The 19691-nt window shown below is 41.3% G+C and overlaps 1 protein-coding gene across 2 annotated transcripts in view; it reads right to left on the bottom strand.

Annotated features, from left to right (window-relative positions):
- Window positions 1–17432, bottom strand: part of poglut1 (protein O-glucosyltransferase 1) — a 33532-nt gene extending 16100 nt beyond the window's left edge. The window contains exons 1-5 of one of the 2 annotated variants that reach the window (XM_063041023.1): window positions 16726–17042; window positions 10403–10487; window positions 6884–7027; window positions 4496–4631; window positions 3460–3581 (exon numbers count right to left, since the gene is read on the bottom strand). In XM_063041023.1, coding sequence (XP_062897093.1) covers window positions 3460–3581; window positions 4496–4631; window positions 6884–7027; window positions 10403–10487; window positions 16726–16804 — 566 coding nt within the window. In that variant the 5' untranslated portion in view covers window positions 16805–17042. Of the gene's footprint in view, window positions 1–3459; window positions 3582–4495; window positions 4632–6883; window positions 7028–10402; window positions 10488–16725; window positions 17043–17408 lie in introns of those variants that run through there. The other variant, XM_063041024.1, reaches the window with a different exon arrangement.
- Between the last annotated feature and the right edge of the window lie 2259 nt (window positions 17433–19691).

Consider the following 19691-nt stretch of genomic DNA (forward strand, 5'->3'; position numbering starts at 1 on the left):
GAAAAGGGGAGGTGCAACGAGACCTGGGTGTCATTATACACCAGTCATTGAAAGTGGGCATGCAGGTACAGCAGGCGGTGAAAAAGGCGAATGGTATGCTGGCATTTATAGCGAGAGGATTCGAGTACAGGAGCAGGGAGGTACTACTGCAGTTGTACAAGGCCTTGGTGAGACCACACCTGGAGTATTGTGTGCAGTTTTGGTCCCCTAATCTGAGGAAAGACATCCTTGCCATAGAGGGAGTACAAAGAAGGTTCACCAGATTGATTCCTGGGATGGCAGGACTTTCATATGAAGAAAGACTGGATGAACTGGGCTTGTACTCGTTGGAATTTAGAAGATTGAGGGGGGATCTGATTGAAACGTATAAGATCCTAAAGGGATTGGACAGGCTAGATGCAGGAAGATTGTTCCCGATGTTGGGGAAGTCCAGAACGAGGGGTGACAGTTTGAGGATAGAGCGGAAGCCTTTTAGGACCGAGATTAGGAAAAACTTCTTCACACAGAGAGTGGTGAATCTGTGGAATTCTCTGCCACAGGTAACAGTTGAGGCCAGTTCATTGGCTATATTTAAGAGGGAGTTAGATATGGCCCTTGTGGCTACGGGGGTCAGGGGGTATGGAGGGAAGGCTGGGGCGGGGTTCTGAGTTGGAGGATCAGCCATGATCATAATAAATGGCGGTGCAGGCTCGAAGGGCCGAATGGCCTACTCCTGCACCTATTTTCTATGTTTCTATGTTCATTTTGGTAGGTCAAATATGATGACAGAATATAGTATTATGGTACGACTCTTGGCAGTGTGGAGGATCAAAGGGATCTTGGGGTCCGAGCCCATAGGACACTCAAAGCTGCTGCACAGGTTGACTCTGTGGTTAAGAAGGCATATGGTGCATTGGCCTTCATCAACCATGGGATTGAAATTAAGAGCCGAGAGGTAATGTTACAGCTGTATAGAACTCTGGTCAGGCCCCACTTGGAGTACTGTGCTCAGTTCCGGTTGCCTCACAACAGGAAGGATGTGGAAACTATAGAAAGGGTGCAGAGGAGATTTACAAGGATGTTGCCTGGATTAGGGAGCATGCCTTATGAAAATAGGTTGAGTGAACCCGGCCTCTTCTCCTTGGAGTGACGGAGGATGAGAGGTGACCTGATGGAGGTGTAGTGTATAAGGTGATGACAAGCATTGATCTTGTGGATAGTCAGAGGCTTTTGCCCAGGGCTGAAATGGCTAAAACAAGAGGGCACAGTTTTAAGGTACAGAGGGGATGTCAGGCGTAAGCTTTTTTTTTTACGCAGAGAGTGGTAAGTGTGTGGAATGGGTTGCCGGCGACGGTGGTGGAGGCAGAAACGATAGGGTATTTTAAGAGGCTCCTGGATAGGTACATGGAGCTTAGAAAAACAGAGGTCTATGGGTAACCCTAGGTAATATCTAAAGTAAGTACATGTTCGGCACAGCTTTGTGGGCTGAAGGGCTGGTATTGTGCTGTAGGTTTCCTATGCTTCTATGTAACTCTTACTCCACTATACTGATAATTGCATTGTTGCTGCTTCCTGCAACCAAGCTAAGCTCAGCAATTCATCAACTTTGCCTCTAATTTCCACCCTGCCCTTAAATTCACTTAGTCCATTTCTGACACCCCCCCTCCCCTTCTTGATTTCTCTTTCTCCATCTCTGGAGACAAACTGTTCAGCGACATTATTCATGAACCTACCGATTCTCACAGTTATCTTGACTATACCTCTTCGCACCCTGTCTCCTGTAAAAAGGCTATTCCCTTTTCTCAGTTCCTTCGCCTCTGCCGTATGTTCCCAGGATGCGGCTTTGCTTTCCAGGACATAGAGATGTCCTTATTCTTCAAAGAATGGGATTTTCATTCCACCACTATCGATGCTGCCCTCAACCGCATCACCTCCATCTCCTGGACATCGACGCTCACCCCATTTTCCCGCCGCCTTAACAGTGATAGAGTTCCTCCTGTTCTTACCCATCACCCCATGAGCCTCCACATCCAACACATCATTCCCTACAACTTCCACAATCTCTAAACGGATCCCACCACTAAACATAACTTAACCTTCCCTCCCTGCTTTCTGCAGGGATCGTTCCCTCCCTTGTCCGTTCGTTCTTCCCCACTAATCTCCCTCTCAGCACTTACCCCTGCAAGCAGCATTAAGTACTACACCTCCTCCCTCTCATCCATTCAGGGCCCCAAACAGTCCTTCTAGGTGAGGCAAACCTTCACCTGCCAATCTGCTGGGCTCGTCAATTATGTCTGGTGCTCCTGATACAGCCTCCTCTACATTGGCGAGACCTGTTGTAAATTGGGGGACATCTTCATCAAGCACCTCCACTCCACCAGCCAAAAGTGGAACTTCCCAGTGGTCAAACATTTTCATTCTGATTCAAATTCCCTTTCCAACATGTCAGTCCATGGCCTCCTCTTGTGCCGATGAGGCCACCCTCAGGGTAGAGGAATAACACCTTATATTCCGTCTGGGTAGCTTCCAACCTGATGACATGAATATCCATTTCTCTTTCATGTTAAATCACTCCCCCTTTACCCTTTTCCCCACTCTGGTCTTTTAAGTCATCTCATCTGCCTATTACCTCCCGAGTCCCATCCTCCTTCCCTTTCTCTTATGGTCCTCTCTCCTATCAGATTCCTTCCTCTCCAGCCTTTTACCTTTCCTATCTGCCTAGCTTCAACTGTCATCTTACCCAGCTAGCCTCCTTCCCCACTCCCACCTTTTTATCTTGGCATCTTGCCCCTTCCTTTTCAGTCCTTAGGAAGGGTCTCGGCCCATAATGTTGACCTTTTATTCATTTTCATAGATGCTGCCTGACTTGCTGATTCTTCCAGCATTGTGCGTATGTGTGTTGCTTTGGATTTCCAGCATTTGCAGACTTTCTTGTGTCCAGATTACATGTTTTGGATTCGACTGTATAATTGTTATTTCTGTGCAGTTTAATTATTCATGCCTGCTTGTATTTTATATAACTATCTATAAACATGGAACTATTCAGCATGTTTCCTAGTGGTCACAGTATGTATATGAAATTTTTAGCGTATTCCCTAGTGGTTACATTTGTATGATTTTGGAAACTTCTCTGGTGTAGCATTATTTGAATAGGGGCTATCTGATTGGTTAACTCTTATCTATATATTTGAATGGAATATTTCTTATCTATGGAGTATAAGAAGGGTAAGCCATATTGGCCTGTTATTCTTTGTCTTTTTTGTTCTTTGTTCTTAGCTACTGGAGTTTTACAGCTCTACACTTCTGATTCTCTTTGTTCTATTAGTGCTTAATATAACCAATCGAGAAGCAAAAGGCTTGTGCCACTTTTTTGACTTCCAAAAGAACCTTGTATTAAGAACATCAGAACCCAACAGATGGAGAGGTTACACAACACACCATTTGCACAGTTAGACACAATAATTTATTCAGTCAACTCACGTTTGCAGCTCCTCCCTCATGAGGTCCCAACGTCCGAGTCCTGTGGGATAAATTGGCCAAACTGCTGGACCTCCCTCCCAGAAGGTCCATGCAGGGTACATGATATCATAGTGTTCTGCTGTCTGTGTGGAAAAGACAGAGAGAATTCTCTTCAAACAGTGGAAAGGAAGAGTTAATTATAAAGTTTATTGCCACAGGCATATCTACTCAGGGTATAAGTGCCACAAAGATTTGATTCTTGCAGCAGTAGCACAGTACATTACAAAACAGAAGTCGATTTTGAAGACAGAAACCTGAAGTTCGATAAGAAGTCTGGAAATTAATGTCCAATGGCCGAAGCCTGGACACCTATTCTGGAGTTGGAGGACCATTCATATGTGTGGGTGGGAGGAATTTAGCGGTTTGTTTTCCTGTCATGGTTTTGTTGTGTTGTTCTGCCAAGCATTGTGGGCCTGATATGCTGGTGCTGAATGTATGGTGACACTTGTGGACTGCCCCCAGCACATCCTTAGGTTGATAATGCAAACAAAGCATTTCTCTGTATGGTAACATGTACATATGATGAAAACATCTGAAGTTAATATAAACTTAAATTACTATTAAAACTTCCACATAAAATACAAGTTATAATACTAGTACAAGTTATAGATGGTTCGGATTATTGCTCATCTTTCTCTCCTACAGCAGGGAGTCTGAACTATAAGAAGGTGACTGCAAAAGTCTCATTTCTTCCACAAGTTTGCTAAGATCATGAATTGATACAACAAACAGACAAAAAAGCTAATGAAATGGTAAGATTGCGCCCTGATATGCCACAGGCATGGGAAGGAATAACAGCAACAATAAACAGAACACTGATAGTAGGAGTATGGAGGGCTATTTTTCCAATGCAGATCAATGGGAGTAGGTAGTTTAAATGGCTTGGCATGGATAAAACGGACCAAAGGGTCTGTTTCTCTGCTGTACTTTTCTGTGTAAAAGATGAGCAAAACTGTGCTGTTCCTCGACAACCTGAGAATATCGACCACCCATTTACCTTGCTGAACGATAAAACAGGCTTGATGGGTTGCATCCACTTTGGAATCTGAGGGTAGTCTCGAACATTGAGGACAAATTCCATGTCAGGGAGCTCATCGATTATTTCCAGTATAAAATGCTCTACCCCACTGCACCTGAACTCAAAAGAAAAAGGGTTGAGATCCATCTTCTGATTTAGAGTTTGAGCTGCAAACTGTCTGTGCTATTTTGATATCATCCTTGCCTTAATACAGAACAGCACAGCACATAGGCTCTTCAGCCCACGATGTTGTGCCGAGCTTTTAACCTACTCCAAGATCAATCTAGCTCCTCCCTCCTACATAACCCTGCACTTTTCTATCATCCATGTGCCTATCTAAGAGTCTCTTAAATGTCCCTAATGTATCTGTCTCTACTTACAATGCTGGCGGGGCGTTCCATATACCCACCACTCTCTATGTAAAAAAAAACTCTCTCTGACACCCCCTATACTTTCCTCCAATCTCCTTAAAATTATGCCTTCTTGTATTAGCCATTCAACTATGGGAGAATGTCTGTGGCTGTCCAATCCACCAATGCCTCTTATCACCAACATGAGAAAATCTGCAAATGCTGGAAACTTAAGGCAATGCACACTAAAAGCTGGAGGAACTCAGCAGGCCAGGCAGCATCTATGGAAAGAATAAATAATTGGCAGTTCAGGCTGACACCATTCATCAGGACTGGAAAAAAGACAGCGGTCAGGAAAAGAAGGTGGGGGGAGGGGAGGAAGAAGTACAAGTTGGTAGGTGATAGGTGAAACTGGGAGAGGCAGGGCGGGGTGAAGAAAGAGCTAGGAAGTTGATTCGTGAAAGAGATAAAGGGCTAGAGATGGGTGAACCTGATAGGAGGCAGGAGACGACCATGGAGGAAAGGAAAGGAGGAGGAGAACCACAGGGAGGTGAATGGGCAGATAAGGAGAAAGGGAAACAGGCATGGGGAATGGTGGGAGGGGGGAGGAGGCAATTATCAGAAGTTCAAGAAATCGATGTTCATGCTATCAGGTTGGAGGCCATCCAGATGGAATATAAGGTGTTGCTCCTCTAACCCGAGTGTGGTCTCATTGTGATAGTAGAGGAGGCCAGGGACTGACATGCCAGAATGGGAATGCGAAGTAGGATTGAAATGGGTGGCTACTGGGAGATCCCATTTTTTCAAGTCAGAGATTCTTTGTTAGAGGACTTGTTTGCAGAATTCTGAATACTCCTTGAATCTAGAGAATAAACCTTCTGACAAACCAGACCTGAAGAAGAACACATAGATTACCATAAAGTGACAGACTATTAAGAATAGATGTTAGAGCTAAAGACCAGAGAATATTTCTTATTCAGAGTTCTGCAAACAAGTCCTCAGAAAAAGAATCTCTGACTTGAAACGTTAACTGTTTCACTTTCCACAGACTGCAGCTTTTCTGTTTTAATTTCAGAGTAAAACCCCTTTGTCTCATTCAGATTGTTGCCCACCCCTCTGAATCCCTCTCCTTCACTTCGATGTTATTATACACTTGATAGATGTCTACAAGATGACAAGAGGCATAATTCTCTGTAACTTAGGCCATCTACAACAGGATCCCACCATCAAGCACATCTTTCCCTCTCTCCCACAGAGATCACTCCCTACATGACTCCCTTGTCCACTCGTCCCTCCCGGTCCTCGTCCTTGCAAGCAGAACAAGTGCCAGGCCTGCTCCTACACCTCCTCCCTCACTACCATTTGGGGCCCCAAACAGTCCTTCCAGGTGAGGCAATACTCATCTGGGAATCTGTTGGGGTCATCACTTGACCATGATCTTAGAACGTAGAACAATACAGCACAGGAACAGAGTCTTCAGCCCACAATTGTGTGCCGAACCAATTAAATGGCCAACTAAACTAAACTCTTCCATCTACACAATGTCCATATCCTTTACATTCATGTGCCTATCTAAACGCCTCTGAAAAGGCCCTCTACCACAACCCAGGCAGTGCATTCCAGGCACCCACCACTCATGTAAAAAAACTTGGCCCTCACATCTCCTTTGAAATTACCCCCCTCTCACCTCTGGTATTAAGACATTTCACCCTGGGAAAAAAGATACTGTCAACTTTATCTATACCTCTCATAGTCTTACAAGCCTCTATTAAATCTCCCCATCGCTTGCCTTGTTCTACTGTGCAACTCACTTCTGGTTATGTTAGAGGGTTTTACTCGTTCTTCACTGCACGTTAGAATATTTGACTCAACAAGCAGCCTCAAGGATGGCGAAGTCGAATTTTCACTGTTAACAGGTGCAGAGTCAAACATCTCTCCAGGAAAGATTCTATGCTCGTGGCCATTTCAGTCCTGGAATAAATATATCAAGGCCCAGCAGGGTACGTTGCACTCCCACCTGGCAGGAAACATGCAGTTGTCTTGTCGATAGAGCTTGCCCTTAATAATCTGGTAGTGGCTCCCCACGTCCTGACGGACAGTCGCTGCCATCATTTCTTCCGAGATTCCTTGCTGAAAAGGTGAAAGGTCATCCTCTAGAACACTGCGTAAAGAATAAAATATTCTCAATTGGTCAGAGGTTCATAATTATAGATTGTTAGTAGGTCTATAGCAAACACTAGTATATTAGCCTACTGAAAAGCTAAATTCTGCAGATGAGAGAAGAACCGCGCTGACATTTTGGGTTGAGAAGTAACAAGGCAAGGAAACATACAAGCAACATACACATATTTCAGGCTGCATTATTGGAGGGGAATAAACAGTCAACAATTCAGGCTGAGACCCTTCATCAGGATCATGAGTGTGGGAGTCAAGTGGTTAGCATCGCGGTTTACAGCGTGACCTGGGTTCATTTCCAGCCACTATCCGTAGGCAATTTGTACGTTCGCCCCATAACAGTGAAGGTTATCTTTGGGTACTCCAGTTTCCTCCCACATTCTAAAGACATACAGGTTACGGTTAGTAAGTTGTGAGCACGCTGTTGGCATTGGAACATGGTGACACTTATGGGCTGCCCCCCCCAGCACACCCTCGAACTTTATTAGTTGTTGACACAAATGGTGCAGTTCACTGTATATTCATATACAGTGGTGCTAAAAGGTTTGTGAACCCTGTAGAATTTCCTGTTTCTACATAAATATGACCTAAAATGTGATTAGATCTTCATGCAAATCCTCAAACTAGATAAAGAGAAGCCAATTAAATAACACAAAAAACGTTATACAGGTCCACAATCCCTTATCTGAAATCCTTGGGGCCAGTTGCACTTCGGAATTCAGAATTTTTCAGATTTCAGACCCCCTCCCCCCCTGATACCAAAAAAACACTTATGTTCAAGTCCCTTATTTAACCTGTCTCGGCACGGTGCCCAGCGGCACACCAAACCTATGCACATCTTCCCGTATACTTTAAATCATCTCTAGATTACCTATAATACCTAATACAATGTAAATGCTATGTAAATAATTGTTATACTGTATTGTTTAGGGAATAATGACAAGAAGAAATTTTATTTCCAACAAAAACATTCAATAAAACATAAAAATATACAGCTTCAAACAAACCGAATCAAACACATGGTAAATGACTTATTGGAATAAATGTAGAACGTCACTGTCACTATAAAACTTCAGTAACTTGTCTCTCTGTTTATTTAAATCATATACAGTGGTAGTTCCAACACTGTTTACTTCAGTAAGACGCCACACAGATACACCACGATCAAGCTTCTGCAATAACTCCACTTTTTGCGTTATTGATAGAGAAGATTCCTTCTCTTTTTCTCATTGTTACCCATAGGGTATCTGCAGCTCTTTTTGACATTTTCACAGTGAAATTAAACACAAAGTCAACATTGAATACAAAATATCAGCGAACAGCAAATGCACGTGTAACCAGTACGAGCGCTGAGCCACAACTTACGTCTGGCCGCCTCTGCTAGTGCTGCCATGTCACACCTGAGTAACGTCAGCTGTTGGCGAAAAAAACTTCTGTTTTCAGAGCTTTTTGGATTTCAGAATTTCAGATAAAGGAACGTGCACCTGTATGTGCTCATTTATTTATTGAGGAAAATGATTCAATATTACATGTATTTGTTGGAAAAAGTATGTGAACCTCTAGGATAATACCCTCTACAAAAGCTATTTGGAGTCAGGTGTTCCAAACAATGAAATGAGATTGGAGGTGTGAGTTGTAGAGGTGCCCTGCCCCATATATATAAAAAAAGACACACAAAGTCAGGTAACTGACAGAGCCTGCTCTTCTCAAGAAAGATCTGTTTATGTGCACCATGCCTCAGTCAAAACAACTTTCAGAATACCTTAGAAGAAGAATTGTAGAGATGCATGAAGCTGGAAAAAGCTACAAAAGCATTTCTAAAGACCTGAGTGTTCATCAGTTCAAAGTAAAATAAATTGTCTAAAAATGGAGAAAACTGTTGCTACTCTCCCTAGGAGTGGGCATCCTGCAAAGATCACACCAAGAGCACAATGTGCAATGTTGAAGGTGGTGAAAAAGAACCCAAAAGAAACAGCAAAAAACCTGCAGAAATCTCTAGAACTTGCTAAAGTCTTTGTTCATGTGTCCACTTTAAGAAAAACACTGAACAAGAATGGTGTTCACGAAAGGACACCATGGAGGAAACCACTGCTCTCCAAAGAAAACATTGCTGCGCATCTCAAGATTGCAAAAGGCCACCTGGATGTTCTCAATGCTTCTGGGACAATGTGCTGCAGATAGATATGACAAAAGTTGAATTTTTTGGCAGAAATGCACATTGCTATGTTTGGAGGAAAAAAAGGTACTGCACACCAACACCAAAACGTCATCCCAACTGTGAAGCATAGAGGAAGGAGCATCATGGTTTGGGGCTGCTTTGCCACCTCGGGGCCTGGACAGCTTGCAATCGTTGAGGGAACAATGAATTCAGAATTGTAACAAGACATTATACAAGAGAATATCAGGGTAGCAGTCCGTCATGAATGGAGATAAGACTAATGACTCTCTCATTACCTCTACAACTCCTACTGGCCCTCAGGTGCTCAGGTCCTTTAAACAACTCAGTTTATAAACTGGAAAACTACCCAGCACGGATCAGAACTGAGAAAGTCTCTCAGACGAATGCTGTAAGGTCTTCTAGACAACACAGCAAGTCCAGTTGCCTTGATTTAGTACTGCTTGATACAAGAACAGAATGGGTTAAAAAGAAAATTCCTGTTTTGGAATGGCCCAGTCAAAGTCCGGACCTTAATCCTATAGAAATATTGTGGAAGGACCTGAAGCAAGCAGTTCATGCAAGGAAGCCCACCAACAGCCCCGAGCTGAAGCAGTTTTGTAAGGAGGAATGGCCTAAAATTCCTCCAAGCTGATATGCAGCACTGATCAACAGTTACCAGAAACGTTTGATTGAAGTTACTGCTGTACAAGAGGGTCACACCAGTTACCGAAAGGTTCACATACTTTTTTCTAACTAATATATGTAATATTGGATCTTTTTCTCAATAAATAAACGAACAAGTATAATGTTTTTTGTGTTATTTATTAAATTGGAACTCTTTATCTAGTTTTAGGACTTACATGAAGATCTGATCACATTTAAAATATTTATGCAGAAAGAAAAAATTCTACAGTGTTCACAAATTTTCTAGCACCACTGTACATGTGACAAATAAAGTTAATCTCTTATTGTTTTTCTTTAATTATTTACAGATACAATGTGGAACATCCCATGCTGCCCAGCAACCCACCTATTTAATGTGGGGCAAGGGTGAAATGGATCACATCCTTAAATGGGAAAAGACTGTGATGGAGCCAGATGCACAAAAGTTCACAGCTGGTGGTGGTGGGGAATTATAACATCAAAACATAATTCAAAATCCGAAGTATGCTTTTACAAAACTAAACAAAAGTAAGCACATACCGTCGGTGACAGCTACAGTTATGCAGGCTACAGGTCTGGTAAAATTCCAAAGCAGCTGATATCATATCCTTGTATTTCTGCCAATCTACATTTGGAAAATAAAGATAACAATGTTAACAACAGAGTTGTGAGCACTCAAAAGATCAGTGAATACAATAGCTTGATTCTGGCTGATGCCACTAATTCCTCTCATTCCACTCCTCTGTTAGTGAGCAGGATCTACACTCGTTTAATCTAAAATGCAAACAACCAACCGTAACGGGACTATTAATTTGTGAATGCATTGTGCTTTATCATAACTATACGTGCTGTGTGTACTCTGCTGTGTGTACTGTGTTTAGCACCTTGGCTCCAGAGGAACAATGTACACTACTGTCCAAAAGTCTTCGGCACATACATACAACTAGGGTGCCCAAGACTTTTGCACAGTACTGTACTTGTCAATGTGGAGTGGAGCGCGAGTGTGTAAACCTGGTAGGAGCAAAAGATATTGGGAATGGCGCGGGTGGAGCACTGTGGGAAGGGTGTGGGACAGGCGGCAGAGAAGGAGTGCCGAGGTAGGGTGTGACACGGGTGCAGATACCAGGTAAGGTCATATGAATCCAAACAATTGTTTTTTTGATCATTACAAAATGTCCCTCTGGTGCTTCCCACTCCCTTCCCCTTTTCCTAGCCATTATTCCCCCCTCCCTGCACACTTCACACTCTCAGTCCACAATAGAGACACATATCAGAATCAGGTTTATCATCATTCAAAAATGTCACGAAATTTGTTTTTATTTTGTGGCACTACAGTGCAATACATAAAATTACTACAAAATTGTGCAAAAGCCTTTAGGTACCCTAGCACTATATATATATATATATGTGCCTAAGACTTTTGCACAGGGCTGTATGGCTGAATGATAATAACCTTAAACTTGAATTATGTGATTTTTTTCAGGACATCTGTACTTCCAAGACCAGAGAATGATACTCTGACTGACAGATTTTCAATATGAAAAGTTGTCAAAAAAGCTTCACCTTGTGTTGGCTAATTTCAGATACTAATTATAATTATCATTAATCGCGGAATTAAATTCAAACTATTCAGCAGCATAATCAGGAAACAAATTCCACATAAATGGAGATACAGACTCTTTTTCCCATAAGGCTGTGAATGCCAAAGGTCAATCAAAATGTTCAAAGCTAAGTAGATCTTAGTTAGAGACTGTTATTTTAAATAGAGATTACAACGTGCTAACCGGCTCTTCTGGCCCAACAAACATATGCTGCCCAATTACATCCATGTGACCAATTATCCTACTAACCCATGTGTCTTTGAAATGTGGTGAAATGAAATGAAATAAAATATCTTTATTGTCATTGCATAGTACAATTTGTCATGCACCAATACAGCGAAAATGTGTTTGCAACTCTCGGAAACCAGTGCATCCAGATAAAACCCACATGGTCACGGGGAGAATGTACAAATTCCTTACAGTCAGCGGTGGGAATTGAACCTGGGTCGTTTGCGCTGTAATAGCGTTACACTACTATGTTACGTTACTGTACTGCTATAAAATTACTTAATTTCTCTGCTGTTGTAATAGCATTTGAACTCACATTTCTGGAACATTAATCAAGGTGTTGAGTGCTCGTTGAGTAACGTTACCACTATCCTATCCTTTGTGATTGTTTGTTCTTGAACATGGAACAATGAAAGATAGATCAGGCATCGTCAAGTGAATACCAACGAGATGAACAGCCTAATCCTTCTCCTGAGGTTTCTAGCATGGAAATGACAGTGGTATGGTCTCAATGCAATGACTGATTCATTGCTTTGCGCTCGTGTTTCTAATTCTTCAGCTGGCTTACTTTGTAACATCATGAGGCAAGTTCAATCATCATCATCATCATCATCATCATCATCAGGTGCCATGCCCAGTTTGAGCTTTGACTGCCATGGCCCACACACTCCTGTTTGGGTCAAGTGGATCAATTCATTGGTATTCATTTCCAGTTCTCTGGCTGCTGTCTCTATCATCATTTGTCTTTGCCTTCCTCTTGCTTTCTTCCCTTCAATCTTTCCCATAATTACTGAGCATTCTAACTCCTCTTTCCTAATTACATGTCCAATGAAGTCACATTGCCTTTTCATGATCGAAGTCCAGTCATACAGGGCTCAAAATGGCGAATAGTAATTGAATTACTTCTTGTCCTCCAGCCTTGTGCCAGCATATGCAACACTGCTCAGTGCCAAGATGAGAAAGGCTACACAACATGTATGTTCTCCACCAGCTCCAGTCTCATACTTTCAGAATCACCTATAATTAAAGCAACTTCACAGCACATCTACATGCCACAGGAAAGCAGCAGTCATCACCAAGGACCCCCACCAGCCAGGCCATGCTTTCTTCTCGCTGCTGCCATCAGGAAGGTGGTACAGGAGCCTCAGGACCCACACCACCAGGTTCAGGAACAGTTATTACCCCTCAACCACCAGGCTCTTGAACCAGTGTGGATAACTTCGCTCACCTCAACTCTGAACTGATTCCACAACCTACAAACTCACTTTGAAGGACTCTACAACTCATGTTCTCATTATCAATTTATTTATTTATTTATTTTTGTATTTGCAGTTTGTTTTCTTTTGTACATTAGTTGTCTGTCAGTCTTGGTTTATGTGTAATTTTTCATTAATGCTCTTGTATCACTTTCTTCTACTGTGAATGCCCATAAGAAAATTAATCTCAGGTAGTATATGAGACTTAGATAGTACATTTACTTTGAACTTTGCAATTGTGCATTCACTTTCACAAATCAATTTTCAAATGTCTCCTCCATAGAATCAATCTTAGTCCACCAAAGAAAATTATGCTATGCATAACCTTGTAGTGCCTAAGAAGATTGTGGTAATGAACTGACCCTAACCCTAACCCTTTGAAAGGTGGCAATGAAACATATCAAGTCCTGCATGAGAAGTGACTTGGATCCACTCCAATTTGCCTTCCAGCACAAAATGTCCACAGCAGATACCATTTCAGAATCAGAATCAAGTTTAATATCATGGCATATGTCATGAACTTTGTTGTCTTTTTCATTGGCTTTTCATTCAACCCTGGAACAGCAAAGATGCATACAGCAGGATGCTCTTTATGAACTACAGCTTGGCTTTCAATACTATTATCCCCTCAAAACTAATCAATAAGCTTCAAGAATTTAGTCTCAATACCTCCTTGTGCAAATGGATCCTCAATTTCCTCATTCACAGACCCCCGTCAATTCGGATTGGCAACAACATCTCCTTCACAATCTCCATCAGCACAGATGCACCACAAGACTGTGCTTAGCACCCTGCTCTACTCACTTTATACTTATGACTGTGAGGCTAAGCACAGCTCCAATGCCACATTCAAATCATTGGTTGAATGGTGGTGATGAATCAGCATATAGGAGGGAGATTAAAAATCTGGCTGAGTGGTGCCACAACAACAATAATAACCTCTCATTCAATGTCAGCAAGATCAGGGAGCTGATTATTGACTTCAGGAGGAGAAAACTGGAGGTCCATGAGCCAGTTCTCACCAGGGGATCAGAGGTGGAGAGGATCAGCAACTTTAAATTCCTTGATGTCAGAGGATTTATCTTGGGCCCAGCATCGAAGTGCAATTACAAAGAAAGCACGGCAGAACCTCTACTTCCTTTAGAAGTTTGCAAAGATTTGAAGAAACCTAGAATCTGATTTAACACCTTACAGTTAGGAAAGGAAGGAGGAGGTATGGCACTTCCTTGCTTGAGAAACTATTTTTATGCTTCACAGATAACCCCTCTGTTATATTGGTGCAATAGGGAATACAAGGCTAGATGGAAGGAAATAGAATTTGGATTGATTGACAGTTTTCCTCTACCGGCCTCAATTGCAGACAAAGGATTGATGGCCCAATTGGAAAAGTTTAAAAACAGCTGGATAAATCTCACACTAAAAGTATGGCAGAAGGTGGCTAATTCATGTGGAATCTACAACATGTTAACACTTTTCAGATGGTGTGCTTATGATACCAAATTCCTTCCCAGCAGAGATGATAAAAGATTTGAACTATGGATAAAGAAAGGTCTTACAACCTACCTCTCATTCACACATAAAAATGCATTACGAAGTTTTCAATCCCTGCAGGACAAACATGGCCGAGAACACAATGACTTTTTTTTAGGTACCTTCAAGTACAGCATTATGTTAACCAGAGTTGTAGACATACTTATCAACAGCAGAATTAGAATTTTTCAAGATTCTGAAATCGGCTTACAGCTCAATACCAAGTAAATCTATTTCTCGATTATATAATGCCCTCGCTCATGCCAAAAATGAAAACACATTGTACATTAAAGAGAAGTGGGAGAACAAAGCGGGGTTGGTACTTTCAAAGAAGGCTTGGGGAAAAATATGCAACTTCCAGTGGTCTTCAACTAACTTTTTAGTTTGGAGAGAACATTGCTGGAAAAATATAAGATACTTCAAGACCCCATACCAGGAAAAATATAAAAACACAAATGTGGCGTGTTGGAGAAGGTATGGCTGCAAGGAGGCAAATCATTTCCATAACTTTTGGGATTGCCCTAAATTAAGTTTATATTGGAAAGGTATTCACAGAACATTAGTCAAGGTATTTAAGACTCAGATACCTCTGAACTTGGAGACTCTCTATTTGGGGCATGTATTGTTTTTGGAACAGAAGAAAGATATAAAGCTGCTGCAAGTTTGGAATAAATGGATTAAATTTATAACCCCAATACAAGCAGATGAATCTCCTAATAGTTCATACTGCTTTCCTCATCAACATAGTAATAGTGTTAATATAAGCTCCCTTGGTTCGAATGTTCACTGTTCTAATTCTGGAAAACGTGGAATTAACACAAGTAAAGAAAAAGATTTGGGGGAAAAAAGGATAAAATGAAGTAAATAAGTACACAGGGACTGGATAAGTACGTTTGTGGGTAGGAGCAAACATGAACGTGTTAAGATACAAACACCTGCGATGGAAGTTACATAGGGTTACAAACAATATTTTGGACTAGAAAGAAATGGACCAGAAGAGATACATGGAAATTAATATTCAACCACTGTTATTACTATTTTTAATAACTATTATTATTTAAATAGTGTGGAATTACAATTGCACATAAATATCTATTTAAGTGCCTAATTATACATTCTTTTTTATTCCCACTTTGTTATGCTCCCTTTTTATTATATTTTTTTCATTATTTTCCCTTTAATATCATCTCAGTGTGTACTTGTGAATGTATACATATTTATACATATATTAAAAAATGGAAAAGGTTTTATATGTAAAAAAGTGTGCATAATACTTGCAAATACCTTATCCAAATAAAAATAAAATTAAAAAAGTTTGCAAAGATTTGGCATGATATCTAAAACTTTGACAAACTTCTATAGATGTATATTGAAAGGAATATATTTTACCAATGCCCAGGAGCAGAAAAGACCACACAAAGTACTGGATATGACCCTCCTCACCATTGAGCACATCTACACAAGAGTGCTGTCACAGGAAAGCAACTTTCATCATCAAGGACCCCCACCACTCTGGACATGCTCTCTTTCTGCTGCTGCCATCAAGCAGGTGGTACAGGAACCTCAGGACCCACACCACCAGGTTCAGAAACAGTTATTACCCCTCAACCATCAGGCTCTCAAACCAGAGGGGATAACTTCACTCACCCCATCACTGAACTGTTCCTGCAACCTATGGACTCACTTTCAAGGAATCGTCATCTCATGTTCTCGATACTTATGGTTTTTTCTTCTCTTTTGTATTCTCACAGTGTGTTGCCTTTTGCACATTAGTTGTTTGTTCTTCCTGTTGCGTGCGGCATTATTTTATTGTGCATCTTGGACTTACTGAGCATGTCCACAAAAAACAACGAATTTCAGGGTTGTATATGATGGGATATATGTACTTTGATAATAAATTTACTTAGAATTTTGAATAAATACATTGCGGCAGCTCACCAGATTTACTTGCAATTTATCTGTTTCCATGTTATCTCAGTCTATGAATATAGTCAATGACCGCTGCCTCAAGGTGCCAGTGAGGTCGATTTAACCCAGATCTTGGCGCTATCGGTGTAACTTTTGCATCTTCTTTCCCAATATCCCCATTCAATCCCTCGACACCAACACAGCATCTTAACTCTCATCCTACCCAGCCCTCACCACCCTGTCTGTAACCTCTCTCTTCCCCATCCGTGGAATTCTCTGCTTTCAGTTGCTGAAGCCACTGCCGGGCGCTGCCTGCCAAACCCGACCGGAACCACTCTACCTGTCCTGCCGCCGCCTGCAGCCGCAATTACATTCGAGCCCCACACAAGGGCCGCCAGCAGGTGCCATCTTGTCGCCATCGCACAACACGCCTGCGCACATCCACGGCTCTGCGATCCATTACACGGTCTGGCCTGTGGTTACCATCGCGACGGCGCCCAGGCCTGGTCGTGTACACAGCCTGTTGATGCAACTGATGATGACTGCCTGGCTATCTCAGCCTACCAATAAATGGTGGGTTTTACCTAGCGTCAGGGATTCAAATGTAGCGTTCGTAAATTTAAAACTTTGTTTGCACTCTCTGTAAAGTTTGTCAAATTCGCGCAGCCATTCACTGCTCGAGACGTGAATCCTGATAGGATTTACACTTCCTCGCTCATCATTGGGCTTCTACACTTGTTAGTCAAACGATTCTACCTTCTCCCCCATTTCCAGCACTTTTAAAACTCCCAGAAATATTAAAACATGAGCGACGTGCTCATCGAGTTGTTACATCCGCCATTGTCCTGCAGATCAATCTTCAACCACAGGGGCGGTGTCCATAGCAATTTACCGCTGTTGTTTGCAAAAGCTAATTACAGCTGCAGAGCTATTAACAGTGATTCTCAACTACTGAACTATATATCAAAAATTCATGCAGATTTCTCAAAGGTACACTCATTAACACTACCCTGGAGATCTAACCTTAAAAGCTGATATTCATGGTCCACTCTACAGACTGGAGAAGAAAAGTATAAGCTGGGATTTCAATATCACATTACCGCATTGTTTATAAATGTGCCTCTGAGTAGAATTATTTCCTACACCATGGGGCCAATAATTATTTATAACGTACACCGTCATATTGATCACATTGCCTGGTTGTTTTAATTGTATAATATGTAGGAGTTTTATAAATTCATACTGCCTTTGTTGCATTTTCTACATAATTAAACATTAAAATATTCGTGTACTTTGGTAGAAGGAATGAAGTACTTTGGTAGAAGGAATAAAGGCGTAGACTATTGTCTAAACGGTGAGTGAATTCAGAAATCGGAGTTGCAAAAGGATTTGGCAGTCGGTAGTAAGGACGGCAAATACAAGGTTAGCATTCATTTAGAATATAAAAGTAATGCTGAGGCTTTTTAAGGATTTGGTCTGACCACATATGGAGTTTTATGAGCAATATTGGGCCAATTTAAGAAAGGATGTGTTGGCATTGGAGAGGGTCCAGAGGAGGTTCTCGAGAATTATCCTGGGAATGAAACGGCTAACATATGAGGTGCATTCGATAGCTCTGGGCCTATACATGCTGAAATTTACACGAATAGGGGTGTGGGGTGGGGGAATATCTGTGGACAGGATTAGGAAAGTCTGGGACCAGAGGGCACAGCGCCTTTAGAAATGAGATGAGGAAATAATTTAGCCGAAGGGTGGTGAATCTTCCTTGCCACAAACTGCTATGGAGATCAAGTCTTCGGGTATATTTAAAGCGGAGATTGATAGTTCTTGATTAGCAAGGGCATCAAAGGTTACGAAGAGAAGGAAGGAGAATGGGATTGAGGGAAAAATGATCAAACGGTTCTCCTACTGTATGTTTTGTGGTCTTATTACATTAGGCTGAGATTATAATTTACTACCAAAGAAATGATCATCTGTATTGGATTTGATTTGATAATTGCTTCATAGTGAAAACCAACTTAAGTTATAACCAGTTATTCTGCAAAATCTTTTATTTAAAAATGAGGGATAAAATGGGTATTTTGAAAACTTCAGGATCAGGCATATCTATGATGTGAAGGTTAGGCCATTAAATGGACACTCAGCATCCATTTCCAATGATTCATACATAATTCCCCCAGCACTTCCAATTTTCAGCCAGTACAGTTACAGAAATTCAGTATGTGTTCCAAATTCCAAGAGTAAAGGTGTTTTATTAGCTCAAGGCATTCTCTGATCTGTGTTACTATACTTACCCATTAGCTGCAGTATGGAACAATTTCAGAACTCCAGTGAGATCATTCTTATTTTTTTCTATTTGTGGTTTGTCTTTTGCACATTCATTGTTTGTCAGTCTTTGTTCATCTATAATTTTATATAAATTCTATTGTATTTCTTTATTTTTACTGAAAATACCCACTAAAAATGAATTTCAAGATAGTGTATGGTTACAAATAATTTGTAAATAAATTATTAGAATTTTGAATTTAGCATTCACAGACCTACCTTGAGGCACTCGTCTCCTCACCAGCAAGGGCATCTTCAAAAGGCGATGCCTCTAAAAGGCAAATGGAGGAGGTATCTGAGCCCGACAACACATTCAGTATTTTAGGAAGAGCTTCATCATCAGATTTCTGAATCGTCCATAAGCCCATGAATATACCTCACTAATTTTGTAATACTTATTTATTATATATTTTATTTTATATAAGAAATTAAACAAGATAAATTATAAATATATAAATTATAAAAATATATATACACATACATATGCCACAAGAAATTCTGCAGATGCTGGAAATCCAAAGCAACACACACAAATTGCTGGAGGAACTCAGCATCTATAGAAATGAATAAACTTTTTGGACCAAAGACCCTTCTTCAGGATTGGAAAAGGGGGGAGATGCCAGAATAAAAAGGTGGGAGGAGGGCAACGATAGCAAGAAGATGATAGGTGAATCCAGGGAGTCAAGGACTGAAAAGGAAGGAATCTGATAGGAGAGTGGACCATAGGAGAAAGGGAAGGAGAGGATCTAGTGGGAGGTGATAGACAGGTGAGAAGAGATAGAGGCCAGAGTGGGGAAGGAATTTTTTTTTAACTGTAAGGAGAAATCAATATTCATGCCATTAGATTGGAGGCTACGCAGAGGGAATACGAGGTGTGGCTCCTCCACCCTCAGGGTGGCCTCATCATGGCACAAAAGGACACGTCAGTAGGGGAATGGGAATGGGAATTAAAATGTTTGGCCATTGGGAAGTTCCAATTTT

This window comes from Mobula hypostoma, chromosome 2, assembly GCF_963921235.1.
Source record: "Mobula hypostoma chromosome 2, sMobHyp1.1, whole genome shotgun sequence".
NCBI classification, from domain to species: Eukaryota; Metazoa; Chordata; class Chondrichthyes; order Myliobatiformes; family Myliobatidae; genus Mobula; species Mobula hypostoma.